The sequence below is a fragment of the Stegostoma tigrinum genome, chromosome 20 (assembly GCF_030684315.1).
Source record: "Stegostoma tigrinum isolate sSteTig4 chromosome 20, sSteTig4.hap1, whole genome shotgun sequence".
Lineage (NCBI taxonomy): Eukaryota > Metazoa > Chordata > Chondrichthyes > Orectolobiformes > Stegostomatidae > Stegostoma > Stegostoma tigrinum.
The window spans coordinates 25,938,285-25,960,660 of record NC_081373.1 but is presented as its reverse complement, the minus strand read 5'-3'; the positions used below and the strand labels follow the sequence as shown (position 1 = coordinate 25,960,660).

The 22,376-nt window shown below is 41.9% G+C and overlaps 1 protein-coding gene across 5 annotated transcripts in view; it reads left to right on the top strand.

Annotated features, from left to right (window-relative positions):
- The first annotated feature begins 8,699 nt into the window (after positions 1–8,699).
- Positions 8,700–22,376, top strand: part of tial1 (TIA1 cytotoxic granule-associated RNA binding protein-like 1) — a 40,771-nt gene continuing 27,094 nt past the window's right edge. For 2 of the 5 annotated variants that reach the window (XM_048550714.2, XM_048550713.2), the window contains exons 1-2: positions 8,700–8,833; positions 11,193–11,289. In XM_048550714.2, the coding sequence (XP_048406671.1) occupies positions 8,805–8,833; positions 11,193–11,289 (126 nt within the window). In that variant the 5' untranslated portion in view covers positions 8,700–8,804. Of the gene's footprint in view, positions 8,887–11,192; positions 11,290–11,924; positions 12,032–22,376 lie in introns of those variants that run through there. The other 3 variants (XM_048550717.2, XM_048550718.2, XM_048550720.2) reach the window with 3 other exon arrangements.

The window sequence follows — 22,376 nt, the reverse complement described above, 5'->3', positions numbered from 1 at the left end:
TGTTTTGATTTTCCAAATGTCCTGATATTGCTTCCTTGATAATTGATTCTAACACTTTGCCAACGACTGATGTTAAACTAACTGGTCCGTAATTTCTTACTTTTACCTTTCTCTTTTGAATAAGGGCTATATTGTAGTATTTTCCCAATTTACTGGAACCTTTCCTGTGTCCAGGAACTTTTGGAATATTGTAACGAATGGATCCACTATCTCTGCCACCATTTCGTTTAATACCCTAGAATGTAGTCCATCAGGCCCATGAGACTTGCCGTTCCTCAATCATAATAGTTTGCTGACTACCTTTTCCCTTTCGATGTTGATTGTTCTAAGTTCTACCCTTTTTATTGCCTCTGACTTTCCCATTCCAATAGAAATGATACTATTGTCATCCGCCGTGAAAACTGAGCCAAAGCATTGATTTATCATCTCTGCTATTTCAATGTTCTCCACTATTAACTCTGCAGTTTCATCTTCTAAGGGACCAACATTCACCCGAGCAACTTTCTTCCCTTTTATATACTTATGGAAGCTTGTGCTACCCTATTTGATATTTGTTGCTACTTTTCTTTTGCGATTTACCTTAGCTCTTTTTATTAATTTTTTAGTATCCTCTTGTTTATGTTTGAAAGTTTCCTAATCCTCTGACCTACAACTGGCCTTTGCATTATGGTACACCTTTGTTTTTGACTTAATATTGTCCTTGACCTCCTTGTTTAGCCATGGATGTTTATTAGCGCTGCCCCCCCAATTACCATCATTTTTCCTCACTGAGATATATTTTAGTTGTGAGGAACTGAGTAACTCCTTAACAACTGCCATTGCTCATCCACTGTCTTATCTTTTAGCCTTCCTGTCTAATCTACTCGGGACAAATCTGTCCTCATGCCTATGTAATTTCCTTTGTTTAATTCCAGAACACTACTGTGGGACTGCACTTCCTCACCCTCAAACTGAATATCAAGTTCTATCTTACTATGGTCACTATTCCCGAGAGGATCTTTAACTATGGTGTCATCAATTAATCTCTCCTCATTACACTACACCAAGTCCACAGTAGCCTGCATGGGTCCACAATATACTGCTCCAAGAAACAATCTTGAATACATTCAATGAACTCTGCCTCTAGACTACCCTTGCCAATTTAAGTTTTCCAGTTTGTGTGCATGTGAAAATCACCCGTGATTATTGCCATACCTTTCTCGGAAGCCACTAATATTTCTTGGTTTATACTGTGCCCCATTGTGGAACTACTGTTTAGGGACCTATAGATGACTCCTACCAAGCACTTCTTCTCTTTGCTATTTCTTATTTCTATCCAGACTGATTCCACGTCTTGATCTCTTGTGCTTATGTCATTTCTCATTACAGAACTAATCCCTTCCTCCACCAACAAAGCTACACTACCTCCTTTTCCTTTCAGTCGATCTCTCTGAAATGCTGAGTACCCTTGGATATTCAATTCCCACACCTGGTCTCTTTGTAACCATGTCCCAGCAATCACTACCAAACGCTTTGTTTCTATTTGTGCTTTATACCTTTATTTTTCGAGCTTATATTAATGAAGATTTTAATGCTAACTAATACTTTATTTATTGTTCTACTTAGAATGTGAAGGTAATGCTGAACATTTTAAACTGTGTTTCTTTTAGTACTTTGTACCTCTGTCTTTTGTGCCTAGGTACCTTTGTACCTAAGACGGTGCCATGTCTGCTGACATTATACAGTTTTCACTGTACTCCTGCACTTCATGATAAAATTGAACTAAAATCCCTATTTTATCTCAAACTGATTTCCTCTCTCGGCTGTTTCAGAGGCCAGTTAAGAATTCAACCACCATATTATGGTTCTGAAGGTTGCATGTAGGCCTGACCAGGTGAGAGTGGCATACTTTCTTCCTTAAAGAACATTAGTAAATCAGATGGACTTTTGTAACACTCAGCAATGGTGGCCATTATACTAGCTTATAATTGCAGAACATTATTATTATTATTATCACTGACTAGAAATCCAGAGACTTAGATAATGTTCTAGGTAGCTAGGCTTGAATCCAGCCATAGATGGTGAAATTTGAAATCAATAAAAATCTGAATTAAGAATCTAATGATGACCATGAAACTATTGTCAATTGTCAGAAAAATCTATCTAATTCACTAATGTCCCTTAGGGAAGGAAACTGCCATCTTTACCTATTCTGGCTTACATGTGACTCCAGACCCACAGCAATGTGTTTGAATCTTAATTACTCTCTGGGCAATGAGGGATGGGCAACAAATATTGTCCCTCCCAGAAATGCCCACAACTCATAAATGAATATTTAAAAAATCCACCATATGTGATTCAAATCAATATCTCCAAAACCTTAGCCTGGAGCTCTTGATTGCTAATCCTGTGACATAACCATCACATCACTGCCCTCCCCTTGAATTTTATTGGCTGTAAAGTTTTGGGAAGTTCTCAGATGATAAAAGGTACTGTATTATTACAAATTATTATATGGCCACATGGATTTAATTCTGTCCTGTAGCCTTTGAAGGATTGAGACAGCATGATTCCACATCTGCTTATGGGTCAAAAACTGGCCCATGAGCTTGTACTGCATGTGTGATTAATCATTGATAATGGGAACTGCAGATGCTGGAGAATCCAAGATAACAAAGTGTGGAGCTGGATGAACACAGCAGGCCAAGCAGCATCTCAGGAACACAAAAGCTGACGTTTCGGGCCTAGACCCTTCATCAGAGAGGGGGATGGGGAGAGGGAACTGGAATAAATAGGGAGAGAGGGGGAGGCGGACCGAAGATGGAGAGAAAAGAAGATAGGTAGAGAGGAGAGTATAGGTGAGGAGGTAGGGAGGGGATAGGTCAGTCCAGGGAAGATAGACAGGTCAAGGAGGCGGGATGAGGTGGTAGGTAGGAAATGGAGGTGCGGCTTGAGGTGGGAGGAAGGGATGGGTGAGAGGAAGAACAGGTTAGGGAAGCGGAGACAGGCAGGGCTAGTTTTGTGATGCAGTGGGTGGAGGGGAAGAACTGGGCTGGTTTTGGGATGCAGTGGGGGAAGGGGAGATTTTGAAGCTTGTCAAGTCCACATTGATACCATTGGGCTGCAGGGTTCTCAAGCGGAATATGAGTTGCTGTTCCTGCAACCTTCGGGTGGCATCATTGTGGCACTGCAGGAGGCCCATGATGGACATGTCATCTGAGGAATTGGAGGGGGAGTTGAAATGTTTCGCGACTGGGAGGTGCAGTTGTTTGTTGTGAACCAAACGGAGATGTTCTGCAAAGCGGTCACCAAGCCTCCGCTTGGTTTCCCCAATGTAGAGGAAGCCACACCGGGTGCAATGGATACAATATACCACATTGGCAGATGTGCAGGTGAACATCTGCTTGATATGGAAGGTCATCTTGGGGCCTGGGATAGGGATGAGGGAGGAGGTGTGGGGGCAAGTGTAGCACTTCCTGCGGTTGCATCCTCCGACACTTCCGCCATCTACAATCCGACCCCACCACCCAAGCTATTTTTCCATCCCCACCCTTGTCTGCCTTCCGGAGAGACCACTCTCTCCGCGACTCCCTTGTCCGCTCCACACTCCCCTCCAACCCCAACACACCCGGCACCTTCCCCTGCAAACGCAGGAAGTGCTACACTTGCCCCCACACCTCCTCCCTCATCCCTATCCCAGGCCCCAAGATGACCTTCCATATCAAGCAGATGCTCACCTGCACATCTGCCAATGTGGTATATTGTATCCATTGCACCCGGTGTGGCTTCCTCTACATTGGGGAAACCAAGCGGAGGCTTGGTGACCGCTTTGCAGAACACCTCTGCTCGGTTCGCAACAAACAACTGCACCTCCCAGTCGCGAAACATTTCAACTCCCCCTCCCATTCCTCAGACGACATGTCCGTCATGGGCCTCCTGCAGTGCCACAATGATGCCACCCGAGGGTTGCAGGAACAGCAACTCATATTCCGCTTGGGAACCCTGCAGCCCAATGGTATCAATGTGGACTTCACCAGCTTCAAAATCTCGCCTCCCCCCACTGCATCACAAAACCAGCCCAGCTCGTCCCTTCCCCCCACTGCATCCCAAAACCAGCCCTGCCTGTCTCTGCCTCCCTAACCTGTTCTTCCTCTCACCCATCCCTTCCTCCAACCTCAAGCCGCACCTCCATTTCCTACCTACCACCTCATCCCGCCTCCTTGACCTGTCCGTCTTCCCTGGACTGACCTATCCCCTCACTACCTCCTCACCTATACTGTCTTCTCTACCTATCTTCTTTTCTCTCCATCTTCGGTCCACCTCCCCCTCTCTCCCTATTTATTCCAGAACCCTCACCCCATCCCCCTCTATGATGAAGGGTCTAGGCCCGAAACGACAGCTTTTGTATTCCTGAGATGCTGCTTGGCCTGCTGTGTTCATCCAGCTCCACACTTTGTTATCTATGATTAATCATGCTGTGATCCTGGTGAATGCAAAAATCTCCTTTTCAGTGTTAAGACTATTGCTTATTTAAAGCTAGGTCACAAGAGATTGACAACAATCCCATACAAGAAGCAAGTTCTCATGATGCCTTTTCATAGAATTTGTTTTTAGAAAAAGATCAGATTAAAGACAAAAGCAAAATTTAAACACATAAGAACTGTCCCAACATTTTAAGAATTGTGAGTGCTTGCAAATATGTTTTAAGATTGTAAGTATTATTTGCCAGCACTCATAGATCACTGAAAAGTTATTTATTGATGGACTGAAATCTGGAGCACAATTTGTGATGTTTGTTAGCAGCCCCACTGTAGCTTAAGCATAACTAGCATTTCTTATTCTTTCCAAAAAAGAAAAGTTGATAAATTCATATGTAAGATGCCTGATACAAAGAGTGATAATGGGAACTACAGATGCTGGAGAATCCGAGATAACAAAGTGTGGAGCTGGATGAACACAGCAGGCCAAGCAGCATCTTAGGAGCACAAAAGCTGACATTTTGGGCCTCGACCCTTCATCAGAAAAGGGGAATGGGGAGAGGGTTCTGAAATAAATAGGGAGAGAGGGGGAGGCGGATCGAAGATGGATAGAGGAGAAGATAGGTGGAGAGGAGACAGACAAGTTAAAGGGGCCAGGATGGAGCCTGTAGAGGTGAGTGTAGGTGGGGAGGTAGGGAGGGGATAGGTCAGTCTTGGGAGGACGGACAGGTCAAGGGGGCAGGATGAGGCTACTAGGTAGGAAATGGAGGTGCAGCTTGAGATGGGAGGAGGGGATAGGTGAGAGGAAAAACAGGTTAGTGAGGCGGGGACGAGCTGGCCTGGTTTTGGGATACAGTTGGGGGAGGGGAGATTTTGAAGCTTGTGAAATCCACATTGATACTGTTGGGCTTCAGAGTTCCCAAGCGGAATATGAGTTGCTGTTCCTGCAACCTTCAGGTGGCAGTGATATATTTTATTGTTAATGAAAAATACGACCATCTGTTAGATTTGTAATGCTAATTATTTATTGGTTTACAAAAAGTCTCTAAGATAGAATCAATTTTCTTCATTATATCTACTGTTCCAAAGCTTCTGTTCCATTATTTTAAATATTTCCCTTTAATTCCCACAGTGGATTTGTGATTACTGGTGGAGCTACTATTGATCGGCACATTTCTTTGTCTTGATATCGTTTCGCACTGTTAATGCCTTGCTATTGCTATAATAGCCAAAGATTTCATTGTAAGAAGAAAAATATCAATGCCTGATGCATTTGTTTTCCCAAATAGACATATCTTTGTCACTTGTCTATAGGACGGGGGTGGTTAGGTTAAACTTCAGCTCCCACCTGCCCACTCAGGGGTGTGTGACATATCCTGTAACCCTATACGAAAAGGAAGTGAGCCAACTAAAATTAATTGTTTGATCATTATCGCATAGCTCTGTGTGAAATCTTGAACACTCAAATTGACTACCACACTACAACAATGACCTCACTTCAAGGGTATTTCATTGGTTCAAAAGTGCTTCGGAAGGTCGTAGAAGGCACAGTCTGATTTCAAATCTTTGTTGTGATCAGCAGCAAAAGGCAGTGACCAGCAATATAAACACATCCCCAGTTACTGCTTCTAGTAGTATGCTTAAGCTTCCTTAATAAGACACACCCTTCAAATTCCATGTATCTTTAATCTGCTGGGTCGTGACATAATGCAGACTATAAACATTTAACAATTGCTGATGGAATTTCATAAAGTCCTGACACCCATAATCTTCCTGTCTGTAATATTTTTAATACTGTCTATTCAGTTTTGCATTTGATTTGCAATGTTCTCCGCTCCAATCAAGTGCATTCATTATGATCGAAAGGTTCCTATCCAATGGATACACAATATTTGGACAGCAACCACACCAGGATGGGAATGTAAATGTTAGTCAGGGGAGGAGCTGAAATGAAGACTTTGGGGAAAGTGAAAGGTACAAAGCTGGATAAAGAAAGCAAGTCCCAAAACACTGACAATAACTGACAAGTGTGATTGAGCAATGATCACATTAGCAGTGTAAAAGTTATTGGTGACAGCAAGGATCAGCTCAGCAGGAAATAGCATTGAAACAATAATTCCATGATGTAGTTGATAAAAGGTTTTCATAGTCATGAGCAGCTTGGATAGAATAGATCAGGAGAAATTGTTTCCACTCATAAAAGGAACTGGCACAAAAGGGCATAGATTTAAAGTGGTCTGCTAAACAAGCAAAGGTAAAGTGAGGAAAAATCTTTTTGCAGTGTGAGTAGGTAGGGTTGCAATGCGCTGCCTGGAAATGTGGGAGGTTCACCTGAGGCATTCAAGATGCCATTGGTGATCATTTGGATAAATAAATGCACAAGGGTAGTTAGAAAAAGCAGGAGGTTGGCACTAGGTAATGACGCTCATTTGAAGAGCTAATGCAGGCATGATCAGGCAAATGGCCTCCTTCTGCATCATAACTCTTCTGTGATCTACCCAGAGAAACAGCATTCCTCTGTGAAACACAAGGTCTCAGCACTGCTTGCATAATTCTTCTGAATTATCAGTCACTGTTTGAAGTCAGTGTACCTCCCACAGTCACATGTAGACTGACGCTACAACATGTGTTTAAACCCTCCTGGTTCACTTGTACTCCTCAGGTAACAATCCAAGTGCTGAATTTTACACAATTTACACTTGTCAGTTTCATGGAGGGTTTCTTGCCACAAGGCCAAGTGCAATCTTTTGCTGTATCCTACCAAACCTGCCTCATTATTTATTTCATGCCCCTATGATGTCTCTCTTTTTCCTGATCTGAGCTCTATACTACCACCCACCATTCCTGGAACAGCTCAACATTCACTAAGTATCCACCAAAGAGCAGTATCCCTGCTATGCCATCTCAAAAGACTGCTATGCACCCAGATAAGCATTGGTATTCTGGCATTGGGCCTCACTGAAAATGTAATGGCACCGCAGCCACAAAGCCTAAAAATAAAGAACTTGGCATGCTAGAAATCTGAAACAAAAATGGAAATCGCTGGAGAAACTTAGCAGGTCTGACAGCATCTGTGGGTAGAGCTGATGTTTCCAATTATCTATCTTCAGACCTGTTGAGTTTCTCTAGCAATTTCTGTTTTCGAGCCACAAAGCCATGCTGCCCACAGCACACAGATGTCATGCTTGACTTTCCCTCACACATACAACGTTATTCCCTCACCCCAGTCACTATTTAACCACCAGGCCACATACTTTACCTGATCTTAGCTACATTCTGTCTAAACACCTTCTGCACGTCACCACGATTACTGTGTTCCAAAAACCCACATCTTGTTGTTGTCCGGCAGGGGAACGTCGCAAGTAATTAGCCAATTCCAAAAATGAGCCATTGTTGGAAATCAGCAAAAGTGAACAAAAACAAAATCAATAGAAGCTGAGATTCAGCCCTGTAATGCAAACCAAATGGTGACATAGTGCGCTACAAATATTTTACATTCAGCAATGGTCTGCTGCACCCAAAGAACTAAGACCTGAATTTCTTGTGTAACAATCTGGGGAGGGGAGAAATTGTCAAAATGAAATATCATTTGATTGGTGAGGGCTTGGATCAATGTAGGAAGGAGGAAGGATGATTGTTGAGGAGGATGTGGGAATTGAATTGAGATGTTGTTCTTGTGATGAAATGAGGGAATGGTCGGGATTGTTCACAGAATAACTGCAGCGGGAGTGGGGATGGGAGGGAGGGTGATCCTTGAGGAAGAAGGGATTGAAGTGTTTTAGTGATGAAATTGAGGAAAGTTTATCATTGTCAGCTATGAGGAAGAGGCAGTGATTGTTGTTGAGGAATTGACTTGAGGTGTTGTTGTCTTTGGGATGAAATGACGCTGAGTTTGGGATTCCTTCCAAAATGTCAGCAGCTTCCACGGGGATTGAGGAGGAGAAGGTAATTGACTTGAGTTGTTGTTATCATGGGGTGGAAATGAAGGTAAGTTTGGGAGTGCTCCTGGACAGCCAGCAGGGGCGTAATGGGGAATGAAGAGGGGATTGATTTGAATTGTCTTGGGGATGAAATGAGGGTAGGTTTGGGGTTCTTTCCATACAGTCAGCAGTGTTTGATTTGAGGAATTGTTGCTGTCTCAGAGATGAAATGGGTGTAAAGTTTGGGATTCCTCGCAGAGAGTCGGCAGTGGCGTGGTGGAAGGCGGCTGCGCATGCGCGCGGAGCGTGGAGTCCGGGGGGGACGGGGGAGGAGCTGACGCACCGGCTCCTCCGCCATTTGCAGGATCGGGCGCGGAGATAGAGAGAGGGGACACGACAGTCTGAGGAGGAGGAAGCGAGTCCCGACATGGACGACGATTCGTACCCGCGCACCCTGTGAGTGACACGAGGATCGTCCTTTGGGGCACGGGGAGAGCAAAACGCCGAAGGTCTTCTTTTTCAAAAACAAGAAAAATTAAAGTTGTGTGCGCGGCAGGAAAGGTAGCGGTGGTGGGGGACGGAGGGTTGGTGTAAATCCTCCCTCCCTTCCTTTGCCTCACGCACGCACTCACTTTTCAGCCGGGTGACCCAAGGCCTGGCGCCCAGAGCGGGCTGGATACCGGAGAAACCCAGACTGCCTTCCCCACCCACCTTCCTGCACCGTCCAGAGGGTGGGGGGGCTGGGGAAGAGGAGCAGAGTCGGGCCGGCTGCCCCGCCATCGTTAACCAGCTGGGGCTTGAGGGAATCCATTTTCTTGTTGTTTCACCCTCCCCCGCAAACTCCCAACCCTGGCAGCAGGCGCTGGCCTTCTACCTCCTGGACCTTGGGAGGGAGGCTGGTGGGTTAGGGATATTAACTACCTGATGGTAAATGGGTTCTTTTTTTAAAAAAAAGTCGGGTCAAGCACATGTTCTGCTTTGAAAACCCATATTTTTTCCACTTCCAGGTTTTTTTAATAAAGAACTCGGCTCTATTTTTGGGTCTGATGTCGAAAGGTTGGTAGATTTATCCACGTAGCATGGTCAACAAGTGGCCAGGGAGTGTAAATGTTTATTCTTCCTCTGCCCGTTCCTGTAAAGAGAGTTTGTTCCAAAATTGTTCACTGACGTTGCGCTTTCAGTGGTACGTCTAGTTATTACTAACTCTTCGTCTTAAAGATCAACTAAGATTGCAGTGTTGAATCTGAGCAGTGACTTAGATGGATAATAGTTCTCAAGATTTTTGGGTTGGACACTTAGATGTGAATATATTATGGACTTCAGTACAGTGAGTTTGGAAGATGTATTCAGTTTTGATCATGATTCAATATGGTATTTTTGGATATTTGGTGTCTTGAAAAGAAAGTGATAAAATTCCTGCCACAATTGCTTGTTGATTAAAAAAGAATGGGTTTGAACAATCCAAATGCCAAATACCTTTTTCTCCCCAATGTACAAGTAACCTTTTTTCCCCCTGTGTCCATATGTTTTATGACACTGCTATCTTTTATTACAGCCTTTTAGACACTTTATGCTTTTAAATTTTTTTTGTTCCAGATGACATTCCAGACATTCCCAAGTGCACAACTCCTGGAAAAAGTATTTTTGGAAGAAATGTGCAATGACATTTTAGTGGACTGTTGCCTTTGAACAGAAAGTGCTGTCTGAAATCTACAGGGGAGATGCCGGGGTTGGCGTTGGTCCCCTTGCGGTCGCACAAAGGTACCAGGTGTGGTGGAGAAATTGGTGGGGAGCTGACAAGGGAGTCATGGAATGGATGGTCTCTGTGACTCCCTCATTGGCTCTGTGCTCCCCAGTTTTCCCACCACACCCAGTACCTTTCCCTGCAACTACAGGAGGCCCTACACCTGCCCTGCCACCTCAGTCCAAGGCCCCAAACAATCCTTCCACATCCAGCAGGGTTTCACCTGCCCTTCATCGTCCCTGATCTGCTGCATCCATTGCTCCTGATGTGGCCGCCTCCAAATTGGTGGGACCAACTGGAGACTCTGGACCAGTTCGTGAAACATCTGTGCTCTGCACGCATCAACCAACCCAACCTTCCAGTTGCCATTCATTTTTAATTTCCCCTCCCACTCCCCTGCTGACATGTCCATCGTTGGCCTCCCCTGCTGTCAGGTGAGGCCAAAGGTAAACTGGAGGAACAACACTTGATATTCCGGCTTGGGAGCTTACAGCCCAATGGCCTCACCGTTGACTTCACCAGCTTCATAATCGCCCCCCCCAACCCCAGCACACTCCCTGGCTGAACCTGTCCATCTTCCTATCCACCCATCTGCGGCACTCTTCCCACGGACCAATCACAATAATCCTCTATTGCATGCACCTATCACCATCTCTCCTAACCTACCTGCAGCCTTCATCACCCTCCCTCCATATATTTTTGGGCTCCCCTTCCGAGCCCTGACGAAGGGTTTCAGCTCAAAACGTTGACTTGCCTGCTCTTTTGCTGTCTGATCTATGCTTTTCCAGCTTCTCACCTTTGTCTCCAATAAAACACTGCTTTAAAATAGTGTCCTATTGGGCACAAAACATTAATTCTGCCTATCTCTCCACAGATGCTGTCAAAACTGCAGTTTTTGTCTTTGTTGCCAGTGACCTCAGTACCTTTGACTGTACCACGGGTCTCGCCTTTAGTTAAAGAATGATCACAGCACACAGAACAATTAAGCTAAATCATTTTTCAAGGTACAGAAGTAAAGCTATTAGGGAAATTGCAACAGTAGTAACGGACATTCAAATGTGTTTGTTTCAGCTACGTAGGTAACCTCTCTAGAGATGTGACAGAAGCCCTTATACTTCAACTTTTCAGTCAGATTGGTCCATGCAAAAGCTGTAAGATGATTACGGAGGTAAGAACTCACCATGATTACATTCCAACAAAAAATGATATAACCTCAGTGTAAAGATTAATTTTCTTCCACTTACAAAACATTTTTTTAAAACCTACAATACTTAAATGATTTCTGCACTTGTTCGAAGAGCCAGCTATGGTACTGATTCCAGCATTGATTTTGTTTTGTGAAATGAGATCCCAATGCTAATCCAGCTTTCATTCTTTTCAGTGGCTTCAAGTAGGATACTGATTCACAATTATGACAGTACACTGTTTGTTTTGTATTTATGCACAGCTGGAAATATAAGTTGCATACATCTAAAAGCCACAAACGTTTACAGAGTCTTCTGAAAAGAGTAGAACTGCTTGTGGAAGTAATTATTGTTCATGCAACTGGTTTCTGAGTAAGTTTCAGATTGATTTGCATAAATTAAAACAAATGGACATCTTCTGTAGTGGGAATGTTACAAATACCTTCTCTAGGGTGAGGAAAGGATGGAGAAAAGTCTAATGCTATGCTGTAAATTTTTAAAATTGAAGTAAACCTGAATTTTCCTTCCGTGCCTTGTCATACAAATTCTAGTTCTTCTGGAGGGCATTGTACTACCTGTAGACAAGAGGATCTGGATTCTGTGCTAGACTGACTTGGCTGGTGGAACTTATTGTTACAGCACCTGAGGGACAGCTCATCTACCACTACTCCCTCTGCACACGTGCTTTTTGCTAATTTGACTATTCACTCGAGCAACAGAGTTCAGGTCAGCACCGTGGCAGCTTACATACTCCCAATTCTTTTCACTCTCCAATCATTGCATTTTCAACTTTGCTATCATCTATTAAGATTTTACCTCCTAGCTGTTAGTCTTCACGTTTGTGTGCTTCATCTGCTCGATGGTGCCAAAGTGTCACATCATTACTCCATATTAGTTTCTCACTGGTAATGACTTAAAAAGTTGTCAACCAAATATGTTCATAAATATTTCATTTGTTACCCAAATACTAATCTTGATACTTTAGTGTTACTTAAAATCACTACTGTTTCCAGGTAGGTTGCAGGAACATAAATTTTTGTTCATAATTCTAACAATTAGCTTTTTGAATTTGACCATACAAAGTAACAATCGCTCACGAATAAATTGAAGATGGTTCTGTAGATAAAAATTGAGCTGTAGCGTTATGTGCACTGGCAAGCAATGAAGAATCTTCTTTCATGTCATTCCTGTCTTTATCATTAGCAAATCTATCGCTCAGTCTGTAGTCATGAAGCTCTGTAGATGCGCATACTGACAAGATCAAAAATAATCTAATGGTAAATATGCAGAAATATTAAGATTGCTCTAATAAGAGCATTGTAGTGTCTACTGCCTAGTAAATTATTTTTGAAGTAAATAGTTAGAATTTTGGACTGAATCCTTATCAATATTTTGTCCAAAATAAACAAACACAAAACAGTTGAATCTGCTTTAAAGTGATAGTTGCATTCCTGCGCAACTGCGCGTTATAGAAATGGGACTTATGGGGAAAGCAGAATTAGGAGCAGACCACCAAAAAATTGCTCAAAAATACTCAAAAGCCTAACATAAATGACAGCACAGTTTGAATAAATGTTTAATTCATATTTAGTAATGAAATAGAAGTAAATTTAACACCTTACCTTGAAAAATGACTTCAAGATGACTTAATGGAGGAGGTGGTTTTGAGGTTGCTGAATTGTTAATGCAGGGGCTGAGGGGCAGCATCATCGTCACCATCTTAGGTGCAGTTTCAGTTGCAGGGTGAGGGTGAAAAATAATTAATCCAGAACTGGATAGTTGTTGTTCATTGTCTTCTGACTTCCTTGGGGGTTGGCTTAAAGACAACCAGTTTTTGCTGCTCTGCCTTTTTTCTTCTTTGAAGAATCTGTTCATAGGGTGCCAAATCAGATCTTATTCCACAAACTAGTACTCTGCTGTGTTCTGCATTGTAATCTTTGTACTCTAAGACCTACAACTACTTCTTGATTACCCTCTGGATAGAGGACAAAACAGATGTGGAAAGCTCTCATGGTGCAGCATCTTGGACTTTGTCGCCTTCATCTCCAGCTTCCACTTCCCCCTCAGTGACAATTTGTAGATCAGCTATAGAGAATCTTCAAAGTGAGACTTGAGCAGCTATTTAAGATCTTTATTCTCCACTTCAAATCCAACTTGCTTTGCAAGATCAACGGAATGTTCTTTGCTTCTTGGGAGCTTCTCTGATGGATGAAAGCCTTTAAAATCTTGAATTAAAAGAAGCTTCTGCCAAACTACATGCAAGCAGTCCTTAATGACATCCCTCCAGGCCTTCATGATAATGTCAATTGCATTCCTGATGTTAAAGCTGTTCCAAAAGTGAAGAACACTGCCCTTATCCCCCTCAGTGGCTACAATCAGCCTTTTAAATGTGCACCTTAAATAATAAGCTCTAAAAGCTTTAAATCGCACCCTGGCCTGTGGGTTGAAGGAGAGAGATTGTGTTTGGAGGTAGAAATAGAATCTTGAAATCCAATTTATTTTTTCCTGCAGTACTTTGTCAAAACATCTTTCAAATCATCATTAAGGTCAGAAAAAAATTGTCCCATCATCCAACTACTTTTGCTTGACCTAAAGTAGGCACCAAGTGTAAACTTTGGTAACCTTCCAAGGCTTGCAGATTACCTGAGTGGTACACCACCATAGGCTTAAGCTTTAAGTCTCCACTGGTATTGACACTCATCAGCACAGTCATATGACCTTTTACTACCTTAAAACCTAGAGCCTGTGCTTCATTTGTTGTTTTGAGGGCTTTGCCCTGAATGCTCACAATCATGCGATGCTGGCACAGGCTATTTCGGCACTAACTTTGAGCATGTGCAGGACAAAGCCTGCAAAATAATTGTGTGATGTTGACGCCTACTCTGCACGCTGATGGATTCAAGTTATATCACAAATAACATTCCCGTATTCATCAGTCATGTTATAGCTGATTTGTATTGCTAGAACACGGAATAAAAGCGGAAATGACTGCGTACTTAAATGTGCACAACTAAGAGTGTCGTGTGGACAGTGTAGTTAGCATTTAATATCTTAACCTTGAAAGGAGATTGTTTATAATGCAACCTGTGCCCAAAACAGAGTGCAAAATCTAGCAATTTGTAGAAGTGGGTGCTTTTTTTTTGTTTCCAGTGTTATGGTACCTGTAATCATGACAATAAGTTTAACAGTGGATCTACATGAATAACATCAGTTCTCCGTTTGAACTGAATTTTATGTGAAATTGTGGCATGCTTAACCTAAATAAATCCCTATATCCATTCCTCTGCGTAGAATCCCTACAGTGTAGAAGCAGGCCATTTGGCCAGTCAGTCCACAACGATTCTCAGAGCATCCTGCCTAGCTCAGTTCCCCTACCCTAGCCCTGTAACTGCGTTTTCCATGGCTAATCCACCCAGTCTGGACACTGTGTAATTTAACATGGCCAATTCTTCGAACCTACGTATGTTTGGACTATGGAAGGAAACCCACATAGACACAAGGAGAATGTGCAAACTCCGCATAGACAGATGCCTGAGGGTGGAATTGAACCCGGGTCCCCGTGGGGAAGCATTGCTTACCATTGAGCCACCATGCTGCCCACTCTTACCAGTTCAGTTGAGTTGGAGTGCTCATGGCCACATTGCAGTACCAGCATCATTTGCTGGAGACTTTGCTCTCATTTCAGAGGCTCAGAATGGGATTGGTTTGATCCATAATGTACAAAACAGAAGGATGTAAGAAAATGAGTGCAAACTATCTGTTTAAAAGTTTAGATTACTTACTAGAATCATAGTTCATCGAATCCCTACAGTGTGAAAACAGGCCCTTCGGCCCAACAAGTTCACACCAATGGTCAGAGCATCCCACCCAGACCCACACCACTATAAGCCACCTAATCTACACATCCGTGAATACTACAGGCAATTTATCATGGCCAGTCCACCAAGTCGGCACATCTTTGGACTGTGGGAGGAATCCGGAGCACCTGGAGGAAACTGACGTAGACATGGGGAGAATGTACACATTCCACACAGACAGTCACCCAAGGCTGGAATCGAACCTGGGTGCCTGGTGCTGTGAGGCAGCAGTGCTAACCACTGAGCCACCATGCTGCCATCTTCTGCAAAGGAAGCACCCTAAAAGTATAAGTATAAAGGCAATTGGCGGGACAGCCAGAATGCAGTCTGTGTTCCTGGATATAGGAGACTATACAATACGGGAGGAGAAGAGAAATAAGAATGTATTGTAGTAAGGGATTTGATGATTTGGGAGACTGTTAATGTTCTTTGGAGGCAGGATCAGGACTTCCACGTGATAGGGTGCCTTCCCTGAAGTGGCATTGAGAAGATCTTTAATTAGTTTGATATTAAAGGAAGAGGAACCAGTTGTTGTGACTCCTGAATAGCAACTTAAGCACTTGTTGGCGAGTAATGAGGCCCAGGAGCTAAATTGAAGTGCAGGGCCTGAAGGATTATAATACCTTGATCATTAACTGAATTGGGTGCAACCTGGGGCTTTGATAGACAAGGTAACCAGTTGGCTATTGGATTAGTGTGGAAAAGAGTGGGCTTTCCATTTTAGTGGATCGTGAAGCTGTACCATTGACTCCACCTGAACTGGCGTGGGACCAGAATGTAGACAAAAACGGGGACTCAATACAAGGAATTGGTTTGGAGGTTGACGGGTGGGCTTGGGTGGAAAATTTAGTATTGATATTAATTCAAAAATAGAAGGAACGGAACGCAAGGGAGGAGTACTCAAATTATACTTTGGACTTGACAGGTAAAAGAAACTGAAGGATGTAACTGAACCAGAAGAGACAAATTTAAGAAATGTGATTTTAAGTAGTTGAGTACAACAAACATTTGTATATGTGGCCCAAATGAGTGTTTTTCTGTTTTTTGTATTAAAAGCAAATCCAAGAACTAAAGTGCAAATTCAACCAGGAAAGTATGATTTATGATCGGAGGTAGTGGGAACTGCAGATGCTGGCGAATCCGAGATACTAAGTGTGAAGCTGGATGAACACAGCAGGCCAAGCTGCATCTTAGGAGCACAAAAGCTGACGTTTCGGGCCTAGACACTTCATCAGAGAGTTCTCTGATGAAGGGTCTAGGCCTGAAATGTCAGCTTTTGTGTCCTAAGTATAATTTGTGAGCCATTATTTGGAATTAAATATACCAGATTGTCAATTCTAAAGAGAAGATTGGGAAAATGCTTCAGGGAGAAGAGTAAACTTAATGATTTAAGATGAATTTGATTTGATTTATTGTCACGTATCGAGACACTGAATAGTATTGTTCTGCACTCAAGACAAATCATAACTTACATAAGTACTTTCAGGTAATGGAACTGAATTCAGAATATACTCTTAGAGCTAAAAGGAAGGTGCAGAGAACAATCAGCTATAAAGAATGAGAGGTCTGCTTATAAGTCTGACAACAGCAGGCAAGAAGCTGTTCCTGAATCTGTCGTTTTGTGTTTATGTATCTTCTCCCCGGTGGAAGAGTGTATAACAGGTGAGAGGAGTCTTTGATGTTGGATGCATTGCTGAGGATGCAGAAAGTATATAGACTGAGTCAGTGGAAGGAATAGGCTGCATTCACAACTCTTCAATTTCGTGCAGTTGCCATACCAACTGATGCATTCGGGCCGGAAGCTTTCAGTGGTGCATCTATAAAAATTGGTAAGAGTCATTGTGGACATGCTGAATTTCCTTAAGCATTTTGAGGAATTCGAGGTGTTGATGTGTTTTCTTGACTGTAGTTTCAATGGTAAGAGGATATAATGAGACGTAATAGAGTACTGACTTTGGTTGCATTAAGAATAGATTTGAAGTCTAGTGGGAGTTGTGCACAGGATCCCTGGCAGCAGCTGTGACAGAGGTACTTTTAGTACAAATAAAACAGTGTTTGCCAGAGTCAGTGGTGTTTTAATTATGGATTTTAATTTTTATTTAGATTGAATGAACAGATGAGCGTATATCAGAAAGGTAGTGTTTCTTGAACGACATCATGGGCGTGCCATATTCATTTGATGTGTAATAAGCCAGATTTAGCTGACATCCTGATGGTGCTTCTAGCAGCTTCCAGTTACTTGGGGTAACTACAATGCTGGTTGATCACCTTTCAACTTCTCCCTGCTGGTTGTCCATTCCTCTTGCAGTTCACTGCCTTTAAGGCTGCATCTGGTCTTGGGTCTTTTTCTGCAAAGCCCTGTTTCTATTGCTCACATTACCGTGTTTCATCTCCCTAAAAGGTCACCATGTGATTTCAGTCTCCTCTTGGTTACTTTGTTTGCTGCCACAATCCTTTCTATCCTGTTGATGTACTAGTTCCCAAATTTGTCCTTTCTGAATACTTGACACAGCTATGTCAGCACCTGCACCTCGTAATATTGGTTGTTCTCGATGTTTTACGTTTTTTGTCTTGCACCTGTCTGTAGGTTTTCACTTTTGGTTTAAGCAATGCTTTACTATCACAACACTCCACTGCACATCCATTTATTCCTACCTGAGCTGTGTTTCTAAAACTCTTAACACACTAAGGTAGCCTTCCATGGCCAAAACTTGTGTTGAAACTATTCATTTTTTCAACAGTCTTTTCATGTTTACTGTAGTCATCTTCCTTTTGCTTAATCTATTGATCACTTTTTTCAGTACTTTTCTCCGGATGCTCAGTTGTGTTCTCGTCTCCACCAAATAGCTCCATAATGCCTGCAAGCATCATTGACCATGATGCTACTTGTTTCACATGCTAATTTTATAATGCAGTGGAGCATTTATCTGCTGGAAATGATGATCTAATTATTTCTGTCTTTCAAACACTATGTTGGACTCTCATTTTAGGTTAAAGTGAGGTTAACTGAAAGGGTAACCAAGTCAGAAATCACACGACGCCATGTTATGATCCAACAGGTTTAGTTGAAAACACAAGCTTTTGGAACTTCATTCCTTCTTCACCTGTTAGTTGACAGGTAACAACAGACAACATTAAACTGAAAGCTTTTTTAAAGTTGCCAAATAAGATAAATGAAGGGAACCAAGAATAACCAGATAGTCAAGAGGCTCAAGCTTCTTAAAAGCTTGTAAACCATGACCAAACTTGATGGTATCATTTTAGAAAGAGGGAGGTCAGAAGCAATCAAGAACCTTTTGGACATTAGATAAGTGATATTGTCAATGAAAGTAAGGAAGTGGTGGATACATTGAGTAATTACTTGGTGTCAGTGGTTGCAGTAGAGGTTGAGCTCCGCTTGCTGAATGTTATGGAAAATCAAACACTGATTTGCCAATGTAATGGCATTAAGAGTGACAAATCGTCAAAAAAGACGGTTCCTGTCCTAATATTTTAATAGGTGAGAGCATTGCAGATGGTTTAACCTACTTGGCAACGTTATTTTGATTCAGAAGCCTTTTAAGATTGGGGAAAAATTGTGCTTATCATTCTGTCAGAAAAGTGAGAGTAGGAAACTGGGGAATATTGACTTGCTAGCAGAACAGACGTGAGGAACTCATAGAATTTGTCAGTTAATGCTAGTGAATGAATGTCTTTAAACGACCACTGCCAAAGAGAACTCATTTGGATTTGTAGGGAGGGGGTCATACTTGACAATCATTTAAAATTTCTTTTTTTAGAAAAGGCGTCAAGGTAATAGACAGGCGTCTGTGGTAATTTGAATGGCCTACCAGAAGGTAATTTGATTTCAGATCTGTTAACTAAAGTTTTGAAATTCTAAGGCAAATCACCTGAAGTTAGGAAATTAGCTGAGCAGCAGGAAACAAATGTTCAGATCGTGAGCAGGCATTCTTATTGGCAGCAGGTAATGTGTTTCTTCAGATTGTGTGCAACTTCATAGTTATGACTGACTTGTTCTGGGATAGAAAGCCACATAATCGAATTTGCTGATGAGACAAAAACAAGTGGCGTTTTGGTGATTTAGATTTATAGAAATTGAGTACAGTTTATACTAAATTGTGGCAAAAGGATTTCTGTATATGTACAGTCAGGTTGTTCACTTATGACCCTTTTCAAAAGAATAGAGTTACATATTTTCTAAATGGTGAGATTCCAGAACAGTAGAGATCTGAAGAGACTTCAGGATCCAGATCATTAAAATGTCTCACAGGTATTGAAAGTAATCAAAAAGGCTAATGTAGCGGCGGTGTTTCATTCCAGGTTTGTTGTGCGGCGCTGGTGCCCTTGGTTTCATGAGCCTGTCTTTTCTCAGATTTTGTGTGGTCTGGGCAACCCTGGCTCATCTTGGCCCAGTGGTGAGTTTTGTTCTGTGGCTGAAATGCTCTAAAAAAGCTGATGGGTCACGTTTAAATGCACAACTGGAAGCTGGAGCTCTCCAATGGTTTTACTTGAACACTACTTTAAATCCAGAATCGCCTGCAAGTCAGCTTTCAAAAACAAAGTTGCTGGCAAAGCTGAGCAGGTCTGGCAGCATCTGCGAAGGAGAAAACAAGTTAACGTTTTGGGTCCAGTGACCCTTGTGTTTGCAAGTCAGCTTTGTTGAGCTTTTTCTGTGTATGTTTCAAAGGTTCTGTACTGCATTCTTTTGTTTACAAGCTTCCAAATTAAATTTGTTCACTTAATTCAATGTATCCGTGCCTTCGTGACGGGTACAAAATGCTTCTTTCTACAATTTCTTATTGTTATGTGCTTTCGTGGGTCTTGGGTGTGCTGAAGCTTGAACAGTTGGCTGCTAAGAGAGAAATCAGGAAAAGTTGGTACCATTGCGATATTAAACTTATTCTGGTATTCCTTTGTCAGCTTATATTTTAATTGCTCTGAAAGCATTTTTAGTTGCATCTGATTACAGTAGATGATGGTTTGAATCATTGTCCAGCTTATTTGCCTAAAAATACAATGCTTCAGATGAAAACTGTTATTAAATACTTTGTAAAAGATCATTTATGGAATGAGATCTTTACTAGTTACGGTACTGCAAATAGCCTGCTGCCAGTTGTTAAACACAGTAAATAAGTATTGAGTAATATTACATTGTGGCAGTTAATTTCCCTGTCAGTACATTGTGCTAAATTTTGTACTCTCTGTTGCATGGACCTTGAAGTATTGGGGAGTAACGTTGAGTTCTGGGGTGAGTTGCTGTTCCTTTGAAAACTTACTGCTCCGTCTGCAGTTGGCTAACGTACTTGTATGTAGTTTCTGTATTTTTTCACAATTTCTTCTGGCAACGTTTATTAATCATTGCATTAGACCAACATTTTTCAAATGACAACTTCATGAAGATCTTTGGTATTTTGAAAGAAATGCTATAAGAAAAATCTACTGACTTTGATTACTTCATGTCGTAGAAGTTGTTAGCGGGTTTTGAGAAGATTTGTAGCTCAGCTTGATGTTCTGGATGTAAGTTTGCTCGCTGAGCTGGAAGGTTTGTTTTCAGACGTTTGGTCACCATTCTAGGTAACATCATTAGTGAGCTAGTTGATGTTCATGTATCCTGGTGGCTAGCTTACTGCCTGTTTGTCAGAAAGCTGTTCGAAGGCTAGCCACCAGGATACATGAACATCAACTAGCCACAAAAAGACATGACCCACTATCACTAGTATCCTTACATACAGATAAGGAAGGACAACACATCCATCCTCGGACAAGCCAAACAGAGACACGCACGAGAATTCCTAGAAGCATGACATTCCAACTGGAACTCCATCAACAAACACATTGATTTGGAGCCAATCTACCATCCCCTGAGAAAAAGAACAGGAAATGACATCACCAACCCAAGGAAACCTAAACACACAAATAGAAAGCAGGACATAACACCAGCGCTTTACCGGAGGCTCACTGATGTTACCTAGAATGGTGACAAAATGTCTGAAAACAAACCTTCCAGCTCAGCAAGCAAACTCACATCCAGTAGAAGTTGTGATTTTGTAGAAGCTAAATTTTGTAGTTTCATTCAGATATGTGTAACTTAGGACAAAATCCTGGAATTTCTACCTAATGCAATGAGAGTCTACTTAGCTCACAAGGACAGTAGCTCGTCACCACTTCAAGGGCAACTAGAGATGTGCGAGAAATGCTGGCTTAGCCAGTGATGCTCTCACACAAGAGAATATACATATTTAAAAATTCCCATGCAGATATTCAGGATAACTTGATTTCCATTTATGTTGCTGACTTTTAACAAGTGGAAATGCAAGGACAATAGCCATTTCACCCCCAGCAAAAATGCTCTATCAGTACAACAATGGTTGAAACAATTTTATTTAACACTGCACTTCAGGGGAGACAGTGCCTTGATGGCACCGTCACTTGTCTAGTCATTGAGAAACCCAAGCTAATGTTTTGGGGACATGAGTTTGAATCCCACAACAGACTGTGGAATTTGAAGTCGATAAAACAAAATCTATAATATTAGGCTGACTTCTAATTCATGTGAAATTATTGTCTGACTTCAGACCTGCAACAATGTGGTTGACTTGTGACTGCGTCCTAGCTAATTGGAAATGCACAAACGCTGGTCTGGCCAGCAATGGCCACCAAGCAACAAACAAATAAATAAGTGGGGGTAAAAATCTTGCTCTGACTATATAGTTCATTATTTTGGGTTTGAAACACCATTCACATGTTCCTTTTGAAATTGACTAGATGTGTGTATGTATACTTATGCTTTCAAAATAATAGTGCCCATGTTTAGAAAACATGGATTCAAAACCTGGAATCATTACTGACTGGATCTTCAACTGTTGGAGATTGAGTGAGTAACTTGATGAGTGGTTGGAATTGACTATTGGGAGTTTCATTGCTATGAGTACCCTGGTTTGAGCATACATTACATCTTGGCAAGTGTGCTGATTTTCAGTTACCAACTGAAAACCAAATCAAGGACGCACTTAGTATTATTGATGGGCAAAGTAACTTGTTATATTGTTAATTTTAGCACTCGGAAGATTAACGTTTTTGAATCCGGATGCAACTTGTAACAATCAGTGACTTTTTTTTTGAAATAACACCTTTGAAGGATTTATTATTTGTAATCTATTTTGTTCCGTTCTGCTCATAAGGTCATCTTAATTGTCTAGTAGAATTGCTTCTTC